General features: G+C 61.7%; 1 protein-coding gene across 1 annotated transcript; it reads left to right on the top strand.

The window, feature by feature from the left end:
• On the top strand, nt 1-25,968 carry LOC135183230 (dual oxidase 2-like). Its single transcript, XM_064158171.1, has 33 exons — nt 1-166; nt 412-495; nt 1,904-2,068; nt 3,993-4,180; nt 6,778-6,979; nt 8,093-8,259; nt 8,340-8,400; nt 8,513-8,609; nt 8,754-8,841; nt 9,176-9,275; nt 9,590-9,753; nt 10,109-10,275; nt 10,815-10,933; nt 11,901-12,038; nt 12,318-12,431; nt 12,938-13,140; nt 15,865-16,050; nt 16,445-16,670; nt 17,710-17,803; nt 18,009-18,184; nt 18,363-18,432; nt 18,860-18,955; nt 20,433-20,611; nt 21,770-22,000; nt 22,704-22,803; nt 22,902-22,951; nt 23,058-23,185; nt 23,372-23,525; nt 23,634-23,866; nt 24,023-24,181; nt 24,350-24,505; nt 24,588-24,716; nt 25,141-25,968. The coding sequence occupies exons 1-33, from the start codon at nt 1-3 to the stop codon at nt 25,261-25,263; spliced, it is 4,713 nt and encodes a 1,570-aa protein (XP_064014241.1). The 3' UTR covers nt 25,264-25,968.
• The last annotated feature ends 579 nt before the right edge of the window (nt 25,969-26,547 follow it).

Below are 26,547 nucleotides of genomic sequence, written 5' to 3' on the forward strand. Positions count from 1 at the left end.
ATGCGACTTAGGAGTCCCACCCAGTGCTGCTGTCACCGGGAACTGCAGCTTCCTGCTGCTGTTATCACCAACGCCATAGACATCAACCCGGGGGAGGCTGATCTCGAGATACAGCAGGCACGGAGGCGGTCGCCCCCCGGTGCCAGGACCTTCGGGCACCGTGGGGGTCAGGAGCAAGGGGAGGCTGCTTCTGGTGCCACGAGGGAAGGAGAAAAGTGAAGATCCTCCGGGGGCAGACTGCGAGGGGAGAAGGGTGAAAGAAATGGACGTGGGGAGGGGTCAGGATCAGAAGGCTGAGTCCTTCCTTGCAGGTGCTGCTCCACAGGAGAGCAGCCCTTGCCCGGGGAGCTGTCTGTGCAGCAGGGCTCCGGGCCGGTGTCTTAGTGCCGCTGTCGTTCTGGCCGCCCGCAGGAGCGCAGCAGAGCCGCGGGTGGGAGGTGCAGCGCTACGACGGCTGGTACAACAACCTGCTGCACCACGGCCGCGCCGCCGCCGGTGAGTGCCAGCCCCGCCGCCGCCTCGCCGCCGGCCTCCCTTCGCGGCTGAAGGAAGGAGCCCTTCCTGACCTAAGCCTGGTCACCTACCAGGCAGTGCCCCTTCCCCTGGCCCCGAGAGCCAAGGCGAGTCCCTAGACGCCCCCAAGAGCAGCCCGGGGCGGGGGCACGCAGCTCAGCTTTGTCTCCCATGTCCTGGCCTTGCCACCTCTGCCTCTGCCCGGGCACCTCCTGCAGCCCAGAGGGTCAGGCGCAGAACCGAGGGCCCTTCAGCGGGCCAGAGCCGGTGCAGGGAGGACCCAGCTCTGCCTAGAAGGGCTGCCAGCGGCGGCCAGGGATCACGGGGCTGGAACAAAGCATCTTCAGGAAAGCTCAGCAGGCAGATCCAGCAGCATTCAGAGACAGAGGGCTTCATGGCCCAGGCACGCTGGACCTACTCCTCTGCTCCTCGCAGGGCAGCTGCCGGGATGCTGGGATGCTGCCCAGCACATACAGGTCTGCACTGGGGCAGGCATGCAGGATTTCCCCGTGCCAGAGCTGAGCTGCTTTCTCATGCCTACAACCAGCCCACAAGTCCTCCTCCAGATAGCCCTGGGGCAGGGTGGATCAGACAGGACCTTATCTGGAATGCTCTCTGTGCCTGGATTGGTGACCTACATGGTGGCAATCGCACAGCTCCGAGTGCAGACAGAGCCCCAGCCTGTGCCATCCGCTCAAGCCTGGAGGGAGCTCCAGCCAAGATCTCCCTTTTCCAGAGCAGGCAGGTCAGGCCTTAACTTTTGTAAAGGAACCTATGGACATTAGGCCCAGAAGGAAGGAATTCAGTCCCCCCACCCCCACCCTGGGCAGCTCCAGCAAGCAAAGCTCATCACAGTGCTGAAGCTAACTCAGGAGTGAGAAATTACCTCCTGCCTGCAAGCTTGCAGCAGCAGGACTGAAGCCAGACTGGGTCTATCTCTTCTCCTCGTCCCTCTGTATCACTGGCTCGTCCCTCTCTTACTCCTTATGGTGCTGGCAGTCACCTGGCACCTGCTGCACTGCCCCTGGTCACCAGGGCAGCTTAGCATCGCTCCCGTTGCCTCCTGGAGCACAGCAGCCCAGACCTCAGCAGACACTGGGGGTGTTCATTGCCTCAGTGGATTGATGCCCAGGAGGAATCCCTATGAGTTTGAAGAGGCCTGGCCCCAGGGTTGCAATAAGTTTGGGGTTCAGGTACGAAAATGTGCACCTTCTTGGTCTGTGCCAAGTGTCTGTGCCATCCTCTGGGGCATGTTGGTGTGCCCTGCTCCTGCTGTCCCTCCTGTCTGAGGGGTGCCTGTCCTCTGGGGCGTGTTGGTGTCCCCAGCTACTGCTGCAGCCCTGCTTGTCGGGTGCCGCTAGCCCCATGCCATGTTGCTTTGGTGCCACAGGTGCCAGGCTGCTGCGGCTGCTGCCAGCCAACTACGCGGATGGGGTGTACCAGGCGCTGCAAGAGCCGTGGGTGCCCAACGCACGCCAGCTGAGCCAGGCGGTGGCACAGGGCCCCTCGGGGCTGCCCTCCCGCAGGAACACCACGGTGCTGGCTGTCTTCTTTGGTAAGAGCTGGGGCCTGCCACGGGGCAGAGGGGTCATACAGCCATGGCACTGCTTGGGGTGGCAAAGCCCTCAGGGATCAGCCAGCTCAATTGGCAACCCAGTGCCACCGTGGCCAGCGGAGGGCCACCGAGGTGCAGAAGGCACTGGGGCAGCTCTGGGGTGAGCAGAGGAGGGGACAGCTGGGGCTGGTCCGCTTGGAGAAGAGGCTGAGGGGGGAATCCCATCAACACTTACACATACCTAGGGGGTGGGTGCCAGGCAGATGGGGCCAGACTCTGCTCAGTGTCTCCAGGGACAGGACAAGAGGCAATGGGCATAGACTTGGCTGTAGGAAGTTCCACCTCAGCATGAGGAGACACTTGTTTGGTGCCAGGGTGGCAGAGCCCTAGAGCAGGCTGCCCAGAGAGGCTGTGGAGTCTCCTCTGAAGACTTCCAAGGCCACCTGGATGCGCTGCTGTGTGCCCTGACCTGGGTGCCCCTGCTCTGGCAGGGGGCTGGACTGGATGACGTCTGGAGGTCCCTTCTGGCCTCTAACATTCTGTGGTTCTGCTGTGGCCAACAAACCATGGCCACAAGTGCCATGGCCACACGGTTGTGGAACATCTCCAGGCATGGAGACTTCACCATCTCCCTGGGCAGCCTCTGCCAACCCCTGACCACTCTGGCACCAAAAGCATTTCTCCTAATTGCCAGCCTCTCCCTCCCCTGGCACAACTCCAGGCCAGTTCTTCTTGGTCTGGGTAGAAAGAAAGTTGATTTCTGGTATGCCAAGGCCACAGCTAAGAGCAATCCTCAGCCACCTCTTCCTGGCAGCCTCACACCCAGCAGATAAGGCCCTGGGTATCTCCATACCAAAGTACTGTCCAGCCAAGAGCTTCAGTGGCCTTTGCCAGGTGCCTCAGATGCTGCTGTTTGTCTATTGTGAGCTTCCTCATTTGCCTGGCAGCAGAGGTACCCACAGGGCATGGTCAGAGTCACTGCTACAGAGCAGCTGGAGCACCCAGGGACACAGTGGGGACTTTGGTCTCCAAAGCCAGAGATGTCTGTCTGTGGGCATCACAGAATGCCAGAGTGGGAGGGACTCCAAGGATCTTTGGTCATGGAATCACAGAATCCTGGAATGTGTTGGTTTGGAAGTGACCTCAAAGATCAGCCAGCTCCAACCTCCTGCCATGGGCAGGGACACCTCCCACCAGCCCAGGCCACTCAAGGCACTCCTAGGATGAGTTGGCTTCAAATAGACCTTAAAGATCATCCAGTTCCAAGACCCCTGCCACAGTCATAGCCCATGTCAGGGGGCTTGGAACCAGATGATCTTCAATCTTCCACCAGCCCAGGTTGCAAAAAGCCTCATCTGATCTGGCCTGCAACACCTCCACAGCCTCCCTGGGCAGCCTCTGCCAGTCTCTCCCCACCCTTCCTCTCAATAATTTCTTGCTCCTCTCCACTCTCAGTCTTCTCTCTCCCAGCTCAAAGCCATTGGCCCTTGGCCTGGCACTGCCAGCCCTTGCCAAAAGTCCCTCCCCAGCTCTCCTGAAGGTCTCTCTGGAGCCTTTTCCTCTCCAGGCTGAACAGCCCCAACTCTCCCAGCCTGGCCCCACATCAGACCTTTTTCAGCCTCTGAGCATCTCCATGGCCTCCTCTGCTCCCTCTTGTGCTGGGGGCCACAGAGCTGGAGGCAGTGCTTCAGGTGAGGGCACAGCAGAGCAGAGCAGAGCAGAGGGGCAGAATCCCCTCCCTGTGCTGCTGCTCTCCCTGCTCTGGCTGCAGCCAGCACACAGCTGCCTCTGGGCTGCCAGTGACCAGGGGAGGTTCTCCAGCCCTCTGATCATCTCCATGGCCTCCTCTGGGCCCTTTCCAGCAGCTCCAGGTCCTCCCTGGTCACTGCAGCCCTCACAGCTGCTGGTCGTGGGTCTCTGGCAGGTTTCCACGTGATGCTGGACATCCTGGGGACAGAGAATGCTGGCTGCCCTGCTGAGTTCCTGAACATCCACATCCCAGCTGGAGACCCAGTGTTTGACCCTGCAGGCACTGGAGATGTAGTCCTGCCCTTCCAGCGTGTCAGCTGGGCACCAGAGACGGGGCAGAGCCCCAACAGCCCGCGGCAGCAGGTAGGACACCTTCCCTTTGCTCTTTGCCTTTCACCTGAAGTTTTCCTCACCCAGCACTGGAGTCTGAAGCTGCCAACAGAGCTTTTGCCACAAATTAGTCGAGCAGGGCTGGTTCCTGCAACCCCAACATGCCAGGTGTGGGAGCCAGGGGCACATGGACCATCTGCTGGGCTGCAGCCAGAGCAGTGTGGGCAGCAGGGCAGCAGAGGGGATTGTGCCCCTTGCCTCTGCTCTGCTCAGACCTCACCTCCAGTCCTGCCTCCAGTGCTGCTGTCCTCAGCACAGGAAGGACACAGAGCTGCTGGGGTGAGGCCAGAGGAGTGCACAGAGATGCTCCAAGGGCAGGAGCAGCTCTGCTGTGAGCACAGGCTGAGGGAGCTGGGGGTTGCAGCCTGCAGAGGAGAAGGCTCCAGGGGCACCTCAGAGCTGCTGCCAGTGCCTGAAGGGATCCTGCAGGAAGGCTGCAGAGAGACTTGTGCTGAGAGGGTCTGAGCCAGGCCAAGGGGAATGGTTTGGAGCTGAGGCAGAGCAGGGTTGGACTGGAGCTGAGGAAGAAGTTCTGCAGTGTGAGGGTGATGAGAGCCTGGCAGAGGTTGCAGCTGCCTCCTGCCTGGGGGTGTTCAAGGCCAGGCCTTGAGCAGCTGAATCTGAGTGAGAAATGTCCCTGGGCATGGCAGGGACTTGGAGTGGATGAGCTCTGAGGTCACTCCCTCCCAACCTGAGCCATTCTGGGATCTCACAGGGGCTTGATGCTGGGATGCAGAGGGAACAGAGAAAACTTCAGCAGTTAAGTGAAGTCAGGAGGGTTGGAGCTGATGATCTTCGAGGGCCCTCCCAGCCTGGGCCATCCAATACACAGCTCCAAGGTGTTGGTTCACAGCAAACAACCTTCCTAGTTACTCAAGGTCAGAGCTTTTCTTGGCCAAGGAAAACCTGATAGCTCCAGAGCTGCCTGTGTCTTCTCTTCGAATGCAAATGTGAGCAGCTGCCGTGGTTTACAGAGGGCACAGGGGCATAGAGGAGCAGTTTGCCCTCTTTGCCTGCCAGAAGTTTTTATCACTTCAGTCAAAAGGAACAAAGGCAACAATGCCTGGAGAGAAACCCAGTGATAGGTGGATCCGTTTCAGGGCAAGTGGTGGTGAAGTGCCCTGGCCAGCTGGGGCACTTGGGTGGCTCTCCAGTTACCACAGACTCCACTCTGACAGTCTCTGCATGGCCAAGCTGCTGCTGCTGGAAAGCTGTACAAAGCTGCTCTGCATTTCAGGCATTCTGGACAAAAAACAATCCAGAGTTTCCCCCAGTGTGGTCCCAGTTTGCTATGCTGGGGGTGGATACCTGCACAGGCTACCCTGCTCCACGCTGCACAGCTTCCCAGGCAGACAGCCCAAGCCCACAGGATGTCTTCCTCCTGCTGGAAAGCTTCCCAGTTAAAGAACCATGGAATGGGCTGGGGTGGAAGGGACCTCCAAAACTCATCCAGTCCAAGCCCTGCACCCAGCAGGGACATCCTCCACCAGAGCAGGCTACTCACAGCCCTGTCCAGCCTCACCTTGAACGTCTCCAGGCATGGGGCCTCAGCCACCGCCCTGGGCAGCCTGCTGCAGTGTTGCAGCAGCCTCCTGCTGCAGAACTTGTTCCTCACATCCACTCTCAGTCTGCTCTGCTCTCATTTCAAACCACTGCCCCTGCTGCTGCCCCTGCAGGCCTTTGGGCACAGTCCCTCTGCAGCCTGCTTGGAGCCCCTGCAGGCACTGGCAGGCAGCTCTGAGGTGCCCTAGAGCCTTCTCCTCTCCAGGCTGAACATCCCCAACTGTCCCCACAGCAGAGCTTCTCCAGCCTCTGATCACCTCCATGGCCTCCTCTGGACCCTCTCCAGCAGCTCCAGGTCCCTCTTGTGCTGGGGCCCCAGAGCCGCAGGCGGTGCTCAGGTGAGGTCAGAGCAGAGCAGAGCAGAGGGGCAGAATCCCCTCCCTGTGCTGCTGCTCTCCCTGCTCTGGCTGCAGCCAGCACACAGCTGGCTCTGGGCTGTAAGCAATGCTGGCTGCTGGCCACTTTGGCACCACCTGGCATCACCTGGCACCCCCAAGACCTTCCCCTCCAGGTTACTCTCAGCCACTCCTCACCCAGCCTGGATTTGTGCTGGGGATTGCCCCAAGCTGCAGTAAAAATGCTCCAAAGGCTGTTTTGCTGAGAGTGTTTGGCAGGAGCAGTTCTCCAGCAGGCTGCCAGGGCCGTGCTGCTTCCTGCTGCTCGGGTGCTGCTCCCAGGGGTGGCTCCAGGCCCCTTCCAACTTGCTCTTCCCTCTGCAGGGATTCTCAGAGAGCTGCTTCCAAAAGCAGTTTCTAAGAACCCAGCCCAAGCTGTCCTTTTGTAGACCCTTTGCCATCCCTGCCACTTTATCCCTGTAGGGTGCAGATCTGCACCCTGAGAGCTCTCCTTATAACGGGGGGGAGGTGTGGGGGTGTGGAGGTGTGGGGGTGTCTGCTTTGCAAGACCTGGAGGGTCAGGCTGATGCCTTCCAGAGCATTTCTTACACCTCCCCACTGAGCCCTCCCTGCCTGTTAATGCCCCTGCCTTGCCCCTTCTGTCTGCCCTAGACCAACGAGGTGACAGGCTGGCTGGATGGCAGCTCCATCTATGGCCCCTCACACTCCTGGAGTGATGCCCTGAGGAGCTTCTCCGGGGGACAGCTGGCATCAGGGCCTGGTGGGCGCCTCCCGAGGGAGACAGACGGGAAGATCCCTATGTGGAAGGCACTGGATCCCTCCACAGGACAGGGTGGTCCTCAGGGCATCTACGGTAATGGTGGCATCCTCAGTGCGTATTGCCCTGCTTGGCTCCACTCCTGAATGTGAGCAGGGGGAGCAGGAGGTCCCCAGAGGGTGCCCTAGGAAAGGAGGCTGCAGGGATCTGGGGCACGTGGGTCAGGAGTCCCATGGGCGAGCAGGCTGATCCCCAGCCCAGGAAGGAGGAGGAGGAGTGTCCTGGGGAAGGCTTCCCAGCAAGGACACGCTGTGACCCTGAGGAACTGCATCCCTGGGCTGCAGCAGGTCACCTCCCAGCTGCCACACAGAGCCCAGCTAGTGCCCAAGGCCATCTCCTTGGGCAAAGTGGCTGCCGCAGATAGAAACCTGCTCAGCTTGCTTGGACCTCTTCACCTGCCCGACCCTTGGTCCATGCCAGGGGCCTGGTGGTGCCTCTCACTCAGGCTGTTTGTCTCCCGAGCGAGAAGGAAGGCTGAGGGGCTGAGACAGTGCTGGGATCCAGGCGCGGCAGGGCTGCGGCAGGCTCGGCAGGGCTGCGGCAGGCTCGGCAGGGCTCCCGCAGGAGCGGCAGGGCTGCGGCAGGCTCGGCAGGGCTGCGGCAGGCGCGGCAGGGCTCCCGCGGGCGCGGCAGGGCTCCCGCGGGCGCGGCAGGGCTCCCGCGGGCTCGGCAGGGCTCCCGCGGGCGCGGCAGGGCTCCCGCAGGCTCGGCAGGGCTCCCGCAGGCGCGGCAGGGCTCCCGCAGGCGCGGCAGGGCTCCCGCAGGCGCGGCAGGGCTCCCGCAGGCTCGGCAGGGCTCCCGCAGGAGCGGCAGGGCTCCCGCAGGCGCGGCAGGGCTGCGGCAGGCTCGGCAGGGCTCCCAGCAGGCTCGGCAGGGCTCCCGCAGGCGCGGCAGGGCTGCGGCAGGCTCGGCAGGGCTCCCGCAGGCGCGGCAGGGCTGCGGCAGGCTCGGCAGGGCTCCCGCAGGCGCGGCAGGGCTCCCGCAGGCGCGGCAGGGCTGCGGCAGGCTTGGCAGGGCTCCTAGCAGGCTCGGCAGGGCTCCCGCAGGAGCGGCAGGCTCGGCAGGGCTCCCGCAGGCGCGGCAGGGCTGCGGTTGGTGCGGGCAAGTCAGTGGTGGCATCCCCCGCTGATGGTCCTGGTGGCCTTGCAGACCTGGGCAGCGCCTGGGGGAACGAGAGCCCCTTCCTGCAGGCGCAGAGCATCGCCTGGTTTCGCTACCACAACCACCTGGCCCAGGCGCTGGCGCAGGCACATCCCTCCTGGAGCGACGAGGACCTCTTCCAGCACGCTCGCAAGCAGGTCATTGCCACCTTCCAGGTGAGGGCTGAGACGTGCCTGGCCCTGCCGGGAGCCCCCTGTCCCCCTGCTGCCCCTGACCCAGGTGCCCTCTGCTCTAGAACATTGTGCTGTACGAGTGGCTGCCTACCCTGCTGGGGACACACGTCCCGGACTACCGAGGTGAGTGGCACAGTGGGAACAGGGTGAGGGGAGCAGGGCTGGGGGCAGAAGATGGGATGGGAGAGAGACCTCGACTCCCTTTCCCTCCAGCCTGTCTGCTGTTGCCCCACAGGTTACCAGCAGCACCTGGACCCCAGCCTCTCACCGGAGTTTGTGGTGGCTGCGGGGCAGTTCCTGGCCACCATGATGCCACCAGGTGTTTACAAGAGGTAGGGCCCTGTGCCAGGGAAGGGGGATGTCCAAGGTAGGTTGGTGGCTGGGGATGGTCCCTATGCTTTCCCCAGGCCAACCCCTGCCAGCCTGGGGCAGCCCTGGCCAGAGGCTGTGGGTCCAGCTCTTCCCTGCTCTTGCAGAACCCCAGAGTGCCAATTCCAGAGGGTTCCTGGTCCCAGTGGCTCCTTCCCAGCCATGCGGCTCTGCAACAGCTACTGGAGCAGAAAGGTAGGGGGCAAGGGTCCTGGGGTCATGAGGATGGGGCATGCTGGCTGGGGGCTTTCATTCCTTGCCCTGTGTCCTGTAGGGGGGCTGAAAAGGAAATGGCAGCCCACCAAGGGGTGCGAGACCCTCCCCATCCAGACATCCCCAGGTGCCACTTCCAGCTGTGGCAGGCTCAGACCTCAAGGTTGAGCTGGCTTGGAGAAGATGAGCCTGGAAGAAGTCCCCAGTCCTCCTGTGCCTAAGCCCTGCACCCCTGGGGGTGCCAGTTGAGCGATGTGAGGCTACCCCCTGTCCTCAGCTCGGCAGGAGGTCACCTGCTGTGCCCCTCTGCCCTCAGCTGCATCAGGCAGACGAGACGGTGGTGGACAACCTGCTGCTGGGCATGAGCTCACAGATCGCCGAGCGGGAGGACAACGTCGTGGTGGAGGATCTCCAAGGTCTGCACTCCCTTGCCTTGCACTGGGACACTGGGGGGACCCTCTCTGTTAGGGTTGGGGCCACAGTGGGCAGACAGGTGCCATCACCACTGGCAGTAGCACCCAACCAACTGCTCAGGCCAGCCTCAGTCTTGCTCACGGAGGTGCAGGGAAGCTGAGGGTGCCCATGGGGCTGCTCTGGCAAGGGCACGGTGGTGGCCTCTGCCCTCAGCATGGCCCACAGCAGAGGAGTGAGGCCAGCCCAGCAGCTGTGCAGCTGGCTCAGCTCCTCCAGCTCTGCCCTGGCATCAGCACAGCTTCCAACGCCCCCCCAGATTACTGGTATGGGCCCCTGAAGTACTCCCGCACCGACCTGGTGGCCAGCCGGCTGCAGCGCGCCCGCGACATGGGGCTGCCCACCTACAACCGTGCCCGGCAGCACTTCGGCCTCCGCCCCCTCCACAGCTGGCAGGACCTCGGCCCCCACCTGGAGCAGCAGGTAACAGGCACTGGTCTGGGCACAGCAAACCGCTGGCTCAGTGGGCACTGGGGCTGCCAGGCAGCAGCTGGCTTCTCCAGCAGTATGGACAGAGGAACACCAGGGTGCATCCTGTGCCTGCAGGGCTGCTGCCCTGCTCATGGGTAAAGGTCTCAAGCCCCTGAGCTCCACCTGGGGCTGGTGCTCAGCTGCTCCAGTGCAAGCCACAAGCCCCAGGCTGCGTGAGGCTGAGCATCCTCCCTGCTCACGATGTGATGCCAGGAAAATGCAGGTCCTGATGGGGGTCACCAAGACCTCCTGCTGCCCTGTCAGAGCTGCCTCTGCTCACACGTGTGTGCTGGGTGCTCCTGGCCAGGTCCTGGAGGAGGTGGCTGCCCTGTATGCCAACAATACAGCTGGGCTGGAGCTGCTACCTGGGGGCATGCTGGAGGCTGACAGCTCCCTCTTCAGTGCCATCATCTTGGACCAGTTTGTGCGGCTGCGGGATGGCGACAGGTTCTGGTTCGAAAACACCAACAATGGGTAAGGGCCTCTCCTGCCAAGCAGCTCTGCTGCTGCTCTGCAGGCCCCAGGAGCAGACCAGAGCTGAGGCTGGAGGCAAAAACATAGAACCACAGAATCACAGAACTGTCAAGGCTGGGAGGGGCCTCAAGCATCATTCAGCTCCAACCCCCTGCCATGGGCAGGGACACCTCACACTAGGGCAGGCTGCTCAGAGCCACATCCAGCCTGGCCTTAAACACCTCCAGGGATGAGGCTTACACCACCTCCCTGGGCAACCTGTGCCAGGCTCTCATTACCCTGAAGGTGAAGAACTTCTTCCTGTCTGAATCTCCCCATTTCTAGTTTTGCTCCACTCCCCCCAGTCCTGACACCATAAAAAGTCCCTCCCCAGATTTCCTGTAGCCCACTTTGGATACTGGAAGGCCACAATAAGCTCTCCTGGAAGCCTTCTCCTCTCTTCTAGCTCCCTTGGCTCCTAGAGGGCTGCAGGGAGTGAATCCCTCCTGCTGCCAGGCAGTGACATCTGGGGCCACTGCTTGGCCCCACATCTGTGCCAGGTTGTTCACGGAGCAGGAAGCCAGGCAGATCCGGAACACCACCTTCCATGATGTCCTGGTGGCTGTCACCCACGCAGAGGACACTGACCTCCAGGCCCATGTGTTCTCCTGGAGCCAGGGTGAGTGCTCCATGCCATGGCAGGGTGCAGGGACACCTCCTACCAGCCCAGGTTGCTCAAGGCTCTCCTAGAATGAGTTGGTTTGGAAGGGACCTTGAAGATCATCCAGTTCCAAGACCCCTGCCACAGTCATAGACCATGGCAGAGGGCTTGGAACCAGATGATCTTCAATCTTCCACCAGCCCAGGGTCCTCAAAGCCTCATCCCACCTGGCCTGCAACACCTCCACAGCCTCCCTGGGCAGCCTCTGCCAGTCTCTCCCTCACCCTCACTCTCAACAGTTTCTTCCTCCTCTCCACTCTCAGTCTCCCCTCTCCCAGCTCAAAGCCATTGGCCCTCAGCCTGGCACTGCCAGTCCTTGCCATAAGTCCCTCCCCAGCTCTCCTGCAGCCCTTTCAGCTACTGCGAGGCTGCTCTGAGCTCTCCCTGGAGCCTTCCCTTCTCCAGGCTGAACAGCCCCAACTTGCAATGAGCCTTCCTCTCTCTGCCAAGACCCAATTGGCGTCCTGCTGCCATGCTCAAGGTGAGCTGTGCCCAGGCACAACCTTTTCCTCTTGGGTCCCTGTCATGCCACTTACTGCAAGTGCATTCCTTGGCACAGACTCAGCCCTTGCAGGGCACTTTGCCCCCCTTGGCCTGTGCCCCATGCAGTTGCACCAGGACGAGTCACTGCATCTGCAGCATCTGGGTGGGCAGAGGCTCCGAGTACCAACCTACTGTGCCCCAGGATGCCTCTTGCTCAATTCATCCCACCAGGACAGGTGATGGTGCTGAGCTCCCAGAGCCCAGCCAAGCTCTTGGCTTGCTGTGGCAGGCCAAGGTTCCCCTAGGCACCAGCACTGCCCACTGTGAGATGTAGCACCCCAGCTCTCCCTGGGTCACCTGGCAGCAGAGAGGCTCCTGGGGGTGATGGCAGTGAGGTGGGTAGAAGGTCCCTGACACTCACTGCCTGTCTCCTCCCACGCAGGGGACCCGTGTCCCCAGCCCCAGCAGCTGACAGCTCAGCACCTGGCCAGCTGCACCCCCCTGACGGTGCTGGACTACTTCGCTGGCAGCGGCGCAGGCTTCGGACTCATCATCGTCCTCCTCTGCTGCCTGCCTCTAGGTTTGCCTCTGTTTCTTCACCTCTTGTGCTGGGAAAGGGACTGAGTGCCCACGGGCTAAGCACCCCCAGACGGAGCCGATGAGCCTCGGTCACTCCTGAGCTCCTTGGGCACCAGGAGGGACCTTTGGTGGAGCAGCTCTGCAGTAAATGAATGCGGGGGGGGCGGAGGGGGGTGAGGAGGAAGCAAAGCTCTGCCTGCTCTGGGCGTGTAGGTGACAGCTGCCAGGGTGGGAAGGAGCTTTGGGCTGCCTCATGCTTTCTTCTGCCCTGTGTCCCCAGTGACCCTCCTGGTGGCCTGGGTCGTTGCTGCTCTCCGCAGGAGGGACTTCAAGAGGCTGCAGAAGCCACGGAGCTCCAGCGTGCATGGGGAGGTGACCAGCGAGGCCATGCCCGGTGAGGGGGCACTGCCCCTCCTCTGGAGGTGTCTGGTGCTGCATGCTGAGGCAGGGTGGGGCCGTGGGGCAGGGAGCCCAGGGACCTTGTGCAGCCTCCAGCCTAGCCAAGACCTGGTCAGATAGCCTTGAGCAGATTGGCTTGACCTGCCAGCTCTGCTTCAGGCAGGAGGTTGGATGAGAGAACCTTCCTGCTTCCGTTCTTTTCAACCTGAGCCACCCTATGCCCTCTAACGCCAGCCCTGCCCACATCCCACCTTCCCTGGAGGAAACCTTCACAGAGCAGTTGCAGTGGCAGCTCCAGAACAGGGACTGCAGCTCCTTGCTCTGGACACTGGGAAAATCCTCCCTCCCTGCTCCTTGCTCTCCTGTGCCTGTGGCCTTGATCTCTGCTCATGGCAGATCATTTCCAGCCGCGAAATCACTCCCAAAGTTCAGCGAAGGAGGTGCTGGGACGCTTGAGCCCAGGTGCCCCTTCCCAGCTGAGTGCTCTGCTCTCTCCTTCAGCCATGGAGTGGCATGGCCACAAGGCAGACAGAGCTCTCGTCTACATCCAGCTCCACGCTGACAAAGTGCTCAGGGTGCTGGATGGGAGAGGGTCTGTGCTGCGCAGCATCAGCCTGAGAGCCCAGCCAAGGGTGGAGGTGATCCTCTCCAGCAACAAAGGCAACAAAGCTCTGCTCCTGAAGAGCCCCAAAGAGTTTGACCTGGTGAGTGTAGTGATGCCTTCACCTGGACCTTCCATGCTGCTGCTCACACAGCTCCTCCTCCTCAGCGCTCACGCAGCTCCTCCTCCTCAGCGCTCACGCAGCTCCTCCTCAGCGCTCACGCAGCTCCTCCTCAGCGCTCACGCAGCTCCTCCTCCTCAGTGCTCACGCAGCTCCTCCTCAGCGCTCACGCAGCTCCTCCTCTGTGCTCACGCAGCTACTCCTCAGTGCTCACGCAGCTCCTCCTCAGCGCTCACGCAGCTCCTCCTCCTCAGTGCTCACGCAGCTCCTCCTCAGCGCTCACGCAGCTCCTCCTCAGCGCTCACGCAGCTCCTCCTCTGTGCTCACGCAGCTCCTCCTCAGTGCTCACGCAGCTCCTCCTCAGCGCTCACGCAGCTCCTCCTCTGTGCTCACGCAGCTCCTCCTCAGCGCTCACGCAGCTCCTCCTCAGCGCTCACGCAGCTCCTCCTCAGCGCTCACGCAGCTCCTCCTCAGCGCTCACGCAGCTCCTCCTCAGCGCTCACGCAGTTCCTCCTCCTCAGCGCTCACGCGGCTCCTCCTCCTCAGTGCTCACACGGCTCCTCCTCAGTGCTCACACGGCTCCTCCTCAGTGCTCACATAGCTCCTCCTCTGTGGTCACACAGCTCCTCCTCTGTGGTCACACAGCTCCTCCTCCTCAGTGCTCACGCAGCTCCTCCTCAGCACTCACGCAGCTCCTCCTCAGTGCTCACGCGGCTCCTCCTCAGCGCTCACGCAGCTCCTCCTCTGTGCTCACACAGCTCCTCCTCAGTGCTCACACAGCTCCTCCTCCTCAGTGCTCACGCAGCTCCTCCTCCTCAGTGCTCACGCAGCTCCTCCTCAGCGCTCACACAGCTCCTCCTCAGCGCTCACGCGGCTCCTCCTCAGCGCTCACACAGCTCCTCCTCCGTGCTCACATAGCTCCTCCTCAGTGCTCACGCAGCTCCTCCTCAGCGCTCACACAGCTCCTCCTCAGCACTTACTCAACTCCTCAGTGCTCACACGGCTCCTCCTTTGCGCTCACGCGGCTCCTCCTCAGCGCTCACGCGGCTCCTCCTCTGTGCTCACGCAGCTACTCCTCAGTGCTCACGCAGCTCCTCCTCAGCGCTCACGCAGCTCCTCCTCAGCGCTCACGCAGCTCCTCCTCAGCGCTCACGCAGTTCCTCCTCCTCAGCGCTCACGCAGTTCCTCCTCCTCAGTGCTCACGCGGCTCCTCCTCCTCAGTGCTCACACGGCTCCTCCTCAGTGCTCACACGGCTCCTCCTCAGTGCTCACATAGCTCCTCCTCTGTGGTCACACAGCTCCTCCTCCTCAGTGCTCACGCAGCTCCTCCTCAGCACTCACGCAGCTCCTCCTCAGTGCTCACGCGGCTCCTCCTCAGTGCTCACATAGCTCCTCCTCTGTGGTCACACAGCTCCTCCTCCTCAGTGCTCACGCAGCTCCTCCTCCTCAGTGCTCACGCGGCTCCTCCTCAGTGCTCACGCGGCTCCTCCTCAGTGCTCACGCGGCTCCTCCTCAGCGCTCACGCGGCTCCTCCTCAGCGCTCACGCGGCTCCTTCTCAGCGCTCACGCGGCTCCTCCTCAGCGCTCATGGGGCTCCTCCTCAGCGCTCACGCGGCTCCTCCTCAGCGCTCACGCGGCTCCTCCTCAGCGCTCACGCAGCTCCTCCTCTGTGCTCACACAGCTCCTCCTCCTCAGTGCTCACACAGCTCCTCCTCTGTGCTCACACAGCTCCTCCTCCTCAGTGCTCACGCAGCTCCTCCTCCTCAGTGCTCACGCAGCTCCTCCTCCTCAGTGCTCACGCAGCTCCTCCTTCTCAGTGCTCACGCAGCTCCTCCTCCTCAGCGCTCACACAGCTCCTCCTCCTCAGTGCTCACGCAGCTCCTCCTCAGCGCTCACACAGCTCCTCCTCAGTGCTCATGCAGCTCCTCCTCAGCGCTCACGCGGCTCCTCCTCAGCGCTCACACAGCTCCTCCTCCGTGCTCACATAGCTCCTCCTCAGCGCTCACACAGCTCCTCCTCAGTGCTCACGCAGCTCCTCCTCAGCGCTCACACAGCTCCTCCTCAGCACTTACTCAACTCCTCAGTGCTCACACGGCTCCTCCTTTGCGCTCACGCGGCTCCTCCTCAGCGCTCACGCGGCTCCTCCTCAGCGCTCACGCGGCTCCTCCTCAGCGCTCACGCAGCCCCTCCTCAGCGCTCACGCAGCTCCTCCTCAGTGCTCACGCAGCTCCTCCTCAGTGCTCACGCAGCTCCTCCTCTGTGCTCACGCAGCTCCTCCTCAGTGCTCCCAAAGCTCCTCTGCACCACTCAGCCCTGGGCACGGGGAGGAGTGCAGGTTGGCAGAGGATGGTGTAGGTGTAGGGGGAAGTTCTTTACCATGAGGGTGGTGAGAGGCTGGAATGGGTTGTCCAGGGAGGTGGCTGATGCCCCATGGCTGGAGGTGTTTCAGGCCAGGCTGGATGAGGCTGTGGGCAGCCTGCTCTAGGGTAGTGTCCCTGCCCATGGCAGGGGAGTTGGAACTGGATGGTCCTTGTGGTCCCTTCCAACCCTGACTGATTCTATGAATCTATGATTCCTGGGCACGGGGAGCAGTGTAGGTCCCTGAAGGGCAGTGGTTGTGGCCTGTGCAGCTCACCTCCTGGAGCTGGTGGGGAAGCCCAGCAGCACTCCCACCCCAGCTGAGCCTTCTGGTGGGGCCTTCCGCAGGTGCTACTCTTCAGTGAGGAGGCAGAGAGGAGCATCTTCCTCGGGAAGCTGCAGGGCTTCTTGAAGGAGAGCAGCTTGGAGCTGCAGCTGTCTGAGATGAAGGAGCAGAGCCTGCTGAGGCAGGCAGTCACCCGGGAGCAGAGGAAACAGATTCTTGAGACCTTCTTCAGGCACCTGTTTGCTCAGGTATGTGGAGGTGTGGCAGGAGCTGGGGCACAGAGGAAGGTGTCTCTGTGGTGATTAAGCTGCCCCCAGCAGCTGGTTAGCCACCCACAAGGAAGCTGCCCGTACTTTGAGGGCCAGGGGACGTTTGCCCTTGAGAAGACAAAGGGAGATGTGCTCTGATGATGATCTAAGTGCCCAAGATTGCAAAGAGGCTCTTGGGTGATGTCACTGAGCTCCCCACAAGGCTCCGCAGGGGTTAGCGGGGAAGTCAGACTGCAGGACAGACAAGGGACTGCCCCGTGGTGTCTGCCATGGGTCTGTGCCAGGAGAGCACCAGGCTTTGTGCTGCCAGTCGGGCAAGTGCCAGCTGCTGTGCCAGCACTCATGACACCTATCCTGTGGGTACAACCTGCAGGTACTGGAAATCAACAGGTCCGACGCTGGGGAGCTCAACTTGGAGTCCTCCCAGGCGGCCAAGGGCTCTCTGATGTGTGAGCTGAGCAGGGCTGAGTTCGCTGAGGCCCTGGGCCTGAAAGCCCACTCCACGTTTGTGGACTCCATGTTCTCCCTGGCTGACAAAGACGGCAATGGCTACATCTCCTTCCGGGAATTCCTGGACATCTTGGTGATCTTCATGAAAGGTGGGAGCTGGAGCTAGCAGTGCCTGCGGTGGCTCTCCTCAGCCGTGTCTCTAGGCTCTGGCAACAGCACCAGCAGGGTGAAGGACGAGGTGCAGGCAGCAGACCTCCCTCTAGGTGGCAATTCCCTTCCGCTAGGACCACTCCAGCTTGGGCTGTGGGGCAGGACAATTTAATGAGGTCCTCTGAAAGATCGTGAGGGGAGCTGCCTCCTGCAACCACAGACAGGTCTGCTCTGGCTCCTGAGCACACCTTGCTTTGTGACCCTGGGAGATGAGCAGAGAATCAGAACTGTTTGGGCTGGAAGAGCCCTCCCAGCACACCCAGTCCAGCAGCAGCCCAGCACCACCATGGGCACCAAACCATGGCCACTTCCAGGCATGGGCACTCCATCACTTCCCAGGGCAGCCTCTGCCAGGCCCCAACCACTCTGGTACCAAAACCATTTTTCCTCCTCTCCAAGCTAACCCTCCCCTGCCACAACTCCAAGCCAGTTCCTGTCCTCCTCGCACCTGAGACTGGGCAGCAGAGCCCAACCCCAGCTCATTGCAGCCTCCTCTCAGGGAGCTGTAGAGAGCAATGAGCTCTGCCCTCAGCCTCCTCTTCTCCACACCAACCCCCCCAGCCCCCTCAGCTGCTTCTCCCCAGCCCTGCTCTCCAGACCCTGCTCCAGCTTTGCTGCCCTCTCTGGACACAGATGCCAGGTCTGATCCTCCCTAGATAACCCCTGGGAAGGTGGATTCACAGATGGAGGTGAAGGTCAGATTCAGCCAAACCATTGTGGTGCACATCTTGAGTTTCAAAACCACACCCAAGGCAGGATGTTTGCCACCTGATTCCCACTCTCAGTGTGAGACAGCCAGGTGGCAGGGTGGCTTGCTGGGCATGGTCAGCTGCCACTCAAGCAGCCCTTGGGAGGCTTTGTAGCACTGGGTGAGGCTTCAGTGCTGCAGGTCCAGACTCGCAAAGACAATGCCTGAAAGCATCTTCGCTGGTCCAAACAGGGTCTGGTTCTTGCTTCAGCTCTCTCCCACCCCACCAGGGTCCCCAGAGGAGAAGTCCAAGGTGATGTTCAGGATGTATGACATCGATGGGAATGGCTTCCTCTCCAAGGAGGAGTTCCTGAGGATGCTCAGGTACTTGTCCTGCCTGCGTGAGTTTACGCACAGACATCTGCCAGAGCAGCCCCAAGCTTCTCCCCTTCGCTCCTTGAGGGTGCTGCCGAGAGCCCAGGGCTCAGCACTCGCAGCCAAGAGCCCAACCCACCCAGGGCAGTGCTCTGCCCTGTGTTAGCTGAGGAGCTGAAGCTGTGCTCCTCTGCTCCTCCCCTCCCTGCTCCAGGTCCTTCATCGAGATCTCCAACAACTGCCTGTCGAGAGACCAGGCTGAGCAGGTGACCGACTGCATGTTCCAGGCCTCGGGCTTCCAGGACAGGGATGAGCTGACCTGGGAGGACTTCCACTACATGCTGAGGGACCATGACAGCGAGCTGCGGCTCACCCAGCTCTGCGTCAGGGGTCAGTGCCCGGGGGCGCTGCAGCTGCTGGGCAGCTCCCAGGCCTGGGCCAGCGAGGGCTGCAGCACCCCGGCGTGTGACAGAGCTGGTGGGGCTCAGGGCTGCCCCCACTGCAGCCCTGCGCAGGACAGGTGTCTGAGCAGGCTCTGAAGGGCTGTTTGTCCTTCTGGCTCCCAAAGGTGTCCCCGAAGTGTTCAAGCAGAACTTATGCAGCCGTGTCTCCTTCATAGCCAGGAAAGAGCCCAGGGGGTAAGCTCTGCTGCTCAGCCCCACTGCTGCCCTTCCTGCTCCACCGCTTCTCCAGCCTTCACCTTGCCCCTCCAGCTGGGCCTTCGGACAACCAGCACTGGGCACAACGAGGCACTGTGCTGGGATGTGCCCGCGAGCAAGCTGGGCACTGCTGCCCTTCTGCAGCCAGGCAAGGCAGAGGGGAGGCCCTGCCTCCTGCAGAGCCCCCTGGCATCCACTGCCTGGGGATGGGAGTTGCCCCTTGGCTCTCAGAGGGTTGGGTTACCTTGGGGAGAGTCCTGTCCACGTATCACACAAGCAGGTTTGCAGGAGAGAGTTGGGCACTTTCACAGCTGAGCCTGGGCTGGAAAGTGGAGAAATGGGTGGAATGTTGCCAAGCCCTTCTGCAAGGGCAGCCTGGGGCTGGATGTGGCTCTGCTTTCAACAGAACCATCTCAGAGGAGGAACAAAATCCAGGCCTGGGCACCATGGGCAACTGCGTGGAGCGAGAAGGGCAAGAGCTGAGGAAGAGAGCAGGCAGAAGGTGAGCTGTGTCCTGGCTGGGGCTGCTGCTCAGGACCAGGTTCAGGCTGTTGCTGTTTCTCAAGTCTCTGTCAGACTGGGAACCTCTCTAGCCAGCTGGCACAGCTGAAAGGAGTCAGCATGCCTGTGATGGTGGTGCAATGTAGGGAGGGTATGTGAGACCATCCTGTAGGAGATGCCCAGGCCTTCAGTGCCTGGCAAGGGAGGTCAGTCCCCTCCCTTGACCTTCAAGGAGATTCTGCCACCCAGCAGCTCTGGAGGCTCTGTCTCTGGAGAGCTGTGCCCCTGTCCCCACAAAGCCTTCCTGCCTGGTGCTCTTTCCTTGTCCTGGCCCTGCCCGCCATGGGACACATCATGGCCTCTTGCTGGCCAAGCACCTATGGGCACAGCTCAGTCTTGGTACCGCAGCTGGGTCTGGGCAACCTCTCTGTGCAGAAACCCACAAAGTGGGCCCACTCCAGAGCCCTGGGTAACAGGTCCCAGAGTTCACACCTTGGCCTCAGAGAAACTTTGCCTGGCAGGTCCTCCCTGAACTTCTCTGCCCTTTGGGACACTGCTGTTGACCTGTGGGCTGCTTGCAGAAGCTGCAGGAGAGGCTGCGGTGCCCACAGCAGTTCCATGGCCAGAAAGTCCTCATCTGACTTAATAGCTCCAGGGACCGTTCCCTGCCCCGGGGTCTGTTTGGAGGGTTGAGTATTGCTGTGCAGATGATCTGCTGAAGCCCTTAGCCATGGCTCTGGCTAGCAGGTGGAGAGAGGTTCTCCTGCCCCTCCACTCTGCTCTGCTGAGGCCACATCTGGAGTCCTCTGTCCAGTTCTGGGCCCCCCAGTTCAAGAGGGACATAGAACTGCTTGAGAGAGTCCAGCACAGAGCCACAAAGATGCTGAAGGGAGTGGAATAGCTCTGTTAGGAGAAGAGCCTGAGGAGCTGAGGCTTTTTGACTTGGAGGAGCCTGAGAGGTGACCTCATCACTGGTTATCGATATGCAAAGGTGAGTGCCAGGAGGCTGGAGCCAGGCTCAGCTGGGTGGTGCTCAGTGACAGCACAAGGGCCAATGGGTGGAAGCTGAGGCACAGGAAGCTTCATTTAAACATCAAGAGGAGTTTTTTTCCCTGTGAGGGTGCCAGAGCCCTGGCACAGGCTGCCCAGGGGGGCTGTGGAGTCTCCCTCTCTGGAGATATTCCAAACCCACCTGGATGTGTTCTGTGTGATCTGCTCTGGGTGCTGCTGCTCTGCAGGGGGTTGGACTGGATGAGCTCTGGAGGTCCCTCCAGCCCCTGGCATTCTGTGAGTGTGTGATTCTCTGTGCGTTTGCTGCCAGCCTGTGTCCTGCAGCACGGCCTGAGGTCAGCTCTGCAGGGCACTGCCACCGGCGCCGTGCGGCAGTGCCGCGCAGGGAGCAGGACCCGCAGCCGGGCAGCAGGGCCATGCCTCGTTGGCACTGCTCCGAGTGACCCCAGCCCTGCTGTGCTCACCAGGCTGAATCAGCACCAGCTGCATCTGTACACTGAGGCTCGGCGCAGGAAGCTGGAGAGGAGCAGAGCCCAGCAGAAGCTGCAGGAGCTGAAGCGCTTCGTGGAGAACTACCGGCGCCACATCGTCTGCGCCGGCCTCTTCTGCGCCGTCACCGCTGGCGTCTTCCTGGAGAGAGCCTACTGTGAGTGCCAGCCCTGCTGCCCTGCTGCCCTGCTGCCCGGGCACCCGCGCCGTGCCTGGCCTCGGAAGAGACCTCCACAGCTTGTCCAGTCCCTGACAGGGCAGGTCACACAGCATCACCTCCAGGGTGGCTTTGAAAGCCTCCAAAGGAGACTCCAGAACCTCTCCGGGCAGCCTGCTCCAGGCCTCCAGCAGCCTCACGCCAGACAAGTCTCTCCTCATGCTGAGGTGGCAGCTCCTGGGTTGCAGATTGTGTCCATTGCCCTTTGTCCTACCACAGGATACCACCGAGCAGAGCCTGGCGCCACCCTCCCGGCACCCACCCCTCAGATAGTTACAGGCACTGATCAGGTCCCCTCTCAGCCTTCTCCTCTCTAACTACCCAGCCCCAGGGCTCTCAGGACATCAGGCAGATCTTCCCGTCCCTTCATCATCCTCACAGCCCCATAGAGGGGTGCCTCGGCTTAACTCCTCACAGCTGCTGCTTTGCATGGGGCATGCTGGGCTGGCAAAGGTCCCAGCACAGCTTTAGGCAACAGCCTTGGTCCTCCTCTGGAATAACCAAAGGAATGCTGAGGTTGGAAGGGACCCCTGAAGAGGTCTGGTCCAAGGCCTTGCTCAGAACAAGGCTGATTGCAAAGCTGATCTGGGCTGCTGAAGGCCTTGTCTGGAGGAAGCTGGAAGGGCGCTGAGGCTGGAAATGCCTGCTCTGGCTTTTGCCCATCCTCCCTGTGAAGAGATCTAACTTCACACCAGCCCTGAGCTCCCTTCAGTGAAGCTCCTGCTGCTGCCTTTCCTCCCTGCAGCCCTGGGAAAGAGTCTTTCCCCCTCCTTGAAGTGCTTGCAGACTGCCACAGGCTCTTCCCTCACCCTCCTCCTCCAGCCCACTTCCCTCAGCCTTTCCCCTAAGTACTGTCCTCTAGCTCCCAGCCATCCTCATTGCACCTCCCGAGGTGCTCAGCTGAGGTGCCTGGCAGGGTCAACCTCCTCCCTCGACCTCCAGAGAGATTTTGTCACCCAGCAGCTCTGAGAATGGTGCCTCTGTGCCCCCCAGCCTCCGTCCCTGGTGGAAACCACGAGGGACAGGCTGGGTGGTCACAGGCAGCTGGCGGCTCTCCAGCAGCAGGCAGCTTGATGCCCCCTTCCCTCTGTTCCCCAGACTATGCCTTCATGTCCCCCAGCACTGGCATCTCCCAGACCACCTTGGTGGGCATCATCCTGTCGCGGGGCTCAGCAGCCTGCATCTCCTTCCTCTACTCCTACATCTTGCTGACCATGTGCCGCAACCTGCTCACGGTGCTGCGTGAGACCTTCCTCAACCGCTACATCCCCTTCGATGCTGCCGTCGACTTCCACCGCTGGGTGGCCATGGCAGCCCTCATCTTCTCAGGTAGGCTGGTGGGCAGCTGGCGCTGTGTGCCACCCACTGAGCGCAGCTGAAGCAGGAGGAGCAGCCCTTCCTGGCACAGCAAGATGGGATCAGAGAGTTGAGGAATGGTAGGGGGTTGGAAAGGACTTCCAGAGATCATCCAGGCCAACCCCCACCCCTGCCAGGGCAAGGGCACCCAGGGCAGGGCACACAGGAATGCGTCCAGGTGGGGCTTGAAAGTCTCCAGAGGAGAGCCCACAACCTCTGGGCAGCCTGTTCCAGGCCTCCAGCACCCTCACACCAAGCAAGTTTCTGCTTATAGTGAGGTGAAACCTCCTGGGCTCCAGCTTGTGCCTGCTGTCCCTTGTCCTGTCACTGGGCATCACCACACAGAGCCTGGCACCTTCCTCCTGACCCCCAGCCCTCAGATATTTACAGCCACTGCTCAGGTTCCTCTAAGCCTTCTCTCCACACTACCCAGCCCCAGGGCTCTCAGCCTTTGCTCACAGCAGAGATGTTCAGGACCCTCAATCATCCTTACAGCTCTCTGTAGCTCTCTGCAGGACCAGGCAGAGGCTCCAAGGCCCATATGGAGCTTGCAGAGCCCAGACACCTGGGACCACAGGAGAAAGCAGTGCTGGGTCACAGGGCACATGGGCAGGAGCTGCCACATCTCTGTGCACAGCAAGGATGCCACTGATCTCCTGCTTTCTGTCTCTCACAGTGCTGCACACTGCCGGTCACGTAGTGAATGTCTACATCTTCTCGGTGACGCCTCTCAGTGTGCTCTCCTGCCTCTTCTCCAGCATCTTCACCAACGATGGGTAGGTGGCACTCAAAACTCTGGGCTGGGGCAGAGTCTGGAAGAACCACCAGTAGCTTGGCCACTCCATGGTGCACTCAATCCCTTGCCCTTCTCCAGGTCACAGCTCCCACAGAAGTACTACTGGTGGTTCTTCCAGACTGTTCCAGGTGAGACCACCCAGCAGGACACACCTGCATGCCCAGCCCTCTGCCCACTCCTGTGGGGCTGCCCTGACCCGCTCTGGGACCTCCCAACCCCTCCCATCTGTCACAGGCATGACAGGAGTGCTGCTGCTGGTGGTGCTGGCGGTGATGTACGTCTTCGCCACCCACCACTTCCGACGCGTCAGCTTCCAGGGCTTCTGGGTCACACACCACCTCTACGTGCTGCTCTATGTCCTGGTGAGGCCTGCAGGCTGGCTGGGAGGGAGGCAGTGGCACTGCCCACGCACGGGAGCCCAGCTGATGCCACCCAGTAGCTGCAGTGGTCCCGGGGGATTTGAGTGGTCTCAAGGACAGGGCAGGTGCCAGAGCAGCAGGCAGGGCACGGTGCTGGGCAGCATGGTGATGGCTGTGCCTGCTGCCCAGGTCATCATCCACGGCAGCTACGCTCTGATCCAGCAGCCTCGCTTCCACCTCTACTTCATCGTCCCAGCCCTCATCTACAGCGCAGACAAGCTGCTCAGCCTCAGCAGGAAGAAGGTGGAGATCAGTGTGCTGAAAGCCGAGCTCCTGCCCTCAGGTACCGCCACAGTGCTGCTCACACAGCCCGAGCGCAGCCTCCCCAGGGAGGCACTTCCAGCGCTCCAGGGCTCCGACGTAAGGAGGTCTCCCTCCGTGCCCGCCCCAGGTGTCACCCACCTGCGGTTCCAGCGCCCGCAGGACTTCGAGTACAAGTCGGGGCAGTGGGTGCGTGTGGCCTGCACGGCGCTGGGCACCACCGAGTACCACCCCTTCACCCTCACCTCCGCGCCGCATGAGGACACCCTGAGCCTGCACATCCGCGCCGTGGGGCCCTGGACCACCCGCCTGCGGGAGCTCTGTGCCCCTGAGAGCCTGGCACTCATGGGCATGCTGCCCAAGGTGAGCCCTGCTCTGCTTCTCCAGGGGCGGCTGAGCTCCGTGGTGCCTCAGCCAGGACTCATGCCCAGCCCAAGGCACTTCTCTGGTCGTGGAGGTGGCCAAGGCCAAGGCAATCAGAGGCAGGACATACCCTGCTGACAGTTGGCTCCCTTCCAGCTCTATCTGGATGGGCCGTTTGGGGAAGGGCACCAGGAGTGGCACAAGTTCGAGGTGTCAGTGCTGGTGGGAGGAGGCATTGGGGTGACGCCCTTCGCCTCCATCCTCAAGGACCTGGCCTTCAAGTCCTCCATCGGCTGCAAGCTGCTGTGTAAGAAGGTGAGAGGCAGCACAGGAGAGCCAAGAGCCCTGCTGAGAGGCCTGCTGCTGCTGCTGCTGCTGCCCTCCTTCGGGGCTAAAAGCCTCCATGACCCACCTGGGAAAGAGCCCCCCAGGCACGCACAAGGGCACTGGCCTGGCTCTGAGCCTGCTGCCCCCGTGCAACAGATCTACTTCATCTGGGTGACGCGCACCCAGCGGCAGTTCGAGTGGCTGGCAGACATCATCCGCGAGGTGGAGGAGACAGACCGGGAGGAGCTGGTGTCTGTGCACATCTACATCACGCAGCTGCCCGAGAAGTTCGACCTGCGCACCACCATGCTGGTGAGGCTGGCCCCAGGCCCGGCCCTGCTGGGCTGTGCCAGGCCGTGCCAGGCTCTCTGACCTGCCCTGGTCTCTCTTGCAGTACATCTGCGAGAGGCACTTCCAGAAGGTGCTGAACAGGAGCCTGTTCACAGGCCTGCATTCCATCACCCACTTCGGGCGCCCACCCTTCGTGCCCTTCTTCAGCTCCCTGCAGGATATACACCCTGAGGTCAGTGTCTCGCTGGGGGCAGGACATGAGGCACCCAGTGTGGAGGACTGGTCCCAAGCTGTCTCTGAGGTTCTGGAGACCTTGGCGGTATCCACACCAAGGGTAGGGCAGAGGGGGCATGAACCTCACAGCCCTCCAGAGCCAGGATGAGCTGCCAGAGTCAGCAATGCCCTGCCATCATCCAAGCAACCACCTCCTGCTTTGGCAAGGCCCAGAGCTGGCAGAGGCTCTGGGGGGACCCCCTCCTTCCTCCATGGCCCCAGCAGCTATGCGGGGAGGTGATGACCTCCCTAAAAGCTTCCTCAGGCTGGGAGAGACTTTTCAGCCAGCATCCGTGCCCAAAGCTGCCAGAGGGCAAGGGGCCAAGAGGGTTTGGGTTGGCTTGGTGGTGCTGGGTGTGAGCCATTGGGGTGCCCTTGCCCAGGTGCAGAAGGTTGGTGTGTTCAGCTGCGGCCCACCCGGGATGACGAAGAGCGTGGAGCAGGCCTGCAGGCAGCTCAACAAGAAGGACCAGACCTACTTTGCACATCACTACGAGAACTTCTGACCCACTCCCAGGCTGCTTCCCCCCACCTGCAGGCTGCCTGGCACTTGTGCCCTCACCCCCAGCACCTCCTGGCAACGCTTTGGGTGGCTGTGGTCCTGGGCTGCCATCCAGCAGCAGCCCCAGCTGGAAGCCGAGAGCGGCGCAGGCTGCACCGGCTGGCATCCCTAGCGTGAACCCTCCAGCCCAGGGCACCCCCTCCAGCCCAGGGCACCCTGTGCTCACTCACCCATTCCCTCATGCTGGGTCCCACTCCAGCCCACCCAGTGCTTGAGTTCAGCTCCTGTCAGTCTCAGCAGGGCTCTGGGCAGCCTGCTGTAGTGCAGGACCAGGTGACTTCTGGAAGCCTCTTCCAACCCAACCCACTCTGTCATCTCTGCCCGACAGAGCTTGAGCTCTGCCAGCTGCCTTGGGGAGTGCCTCTGGAAAGCTTTTGGGAACAGCTTGGTGCCCACACAACCTGACAGCACAGCACTTTGCCCCAAGGCCTGGAGGCACGCAGGTAGGGTGGGGAGCCTGAGAGCTCCACACCATCCCTCTCCTGCCTCACCCTCAGGGCCTCCCCCGGTGGGCGCCAGGCCTTGTTTGCCTGCTGCTGGCAGTGCCACCGTGCTGCAGCCAGGGAGCCCTCACGCTGCGGCACTGGGCTGCCCCGGCATAGCCTGTGCCAGGCTTCAATAAAGCTGACTGACCTCAGGTTCCTCCATAGCTCCTGCACTCAGCTCTGGCTCCCCTGCAGGCTTGCAGGTGGCCTTGTCCCTCGCACCAGAGTATCTCCAGCAGCCCAGGGGGAAATAGGTTCAACAGGAGCACAGTTCCCTGTGCTGCTGATGAAGGTGGGGTGGAGACAGACTGGAGCCCAGGCACAGCCCCATGGACTGTGTCCTACTGGTCCCATCAACCCTAGCAGTGCCCCCACAGGGTCATTTGCACCAGCTCCAGCCAGAGCAATGGGAATCAGTTTGGCCCTTGGGGTTCCGCAACAGCACAGGGAGGTCTCAGTGTGGAGGTCTCAGTGTCCCAGTCGTGGCAGGGGTTTCAGTGGGCAGGGGCCCCCCACCCACGCCAGCAGAGCTTTCCCCAGTAGGGGGTGAGGGGGTGGTATGGGAGTCCCTGGCACTGAGCAGCCTGCCCCGGCCAGGCCATCACAGAATTGCCTTGGCTGGAAGAGACCTCCAAGGTCTCACCCAACTCTGCCAAGTCCACTACTGAACCCTGTCCCTCGGCACCACAGCTGCAGGGCTTCCAAATCCCTCCAGAGATGGGCACTCCATTTCCCTAGGCACC

Source organism: Pogoniulus pusillus, chromosome 17 (genome assembly GCF_015220805.1).
Source record: "Pogoniulus pusillus isolate bPogPus1 chromosome 17, bPogPus1.pri, whole genome shotgun sequence".
In the NCBI taxonomy this organism is placed as follows: Eukaryota; Metazoa; Chordata; class Aves; order Piciformes; family Lybiidae; genus Pogoniulus; species Pogoniulus pusillus.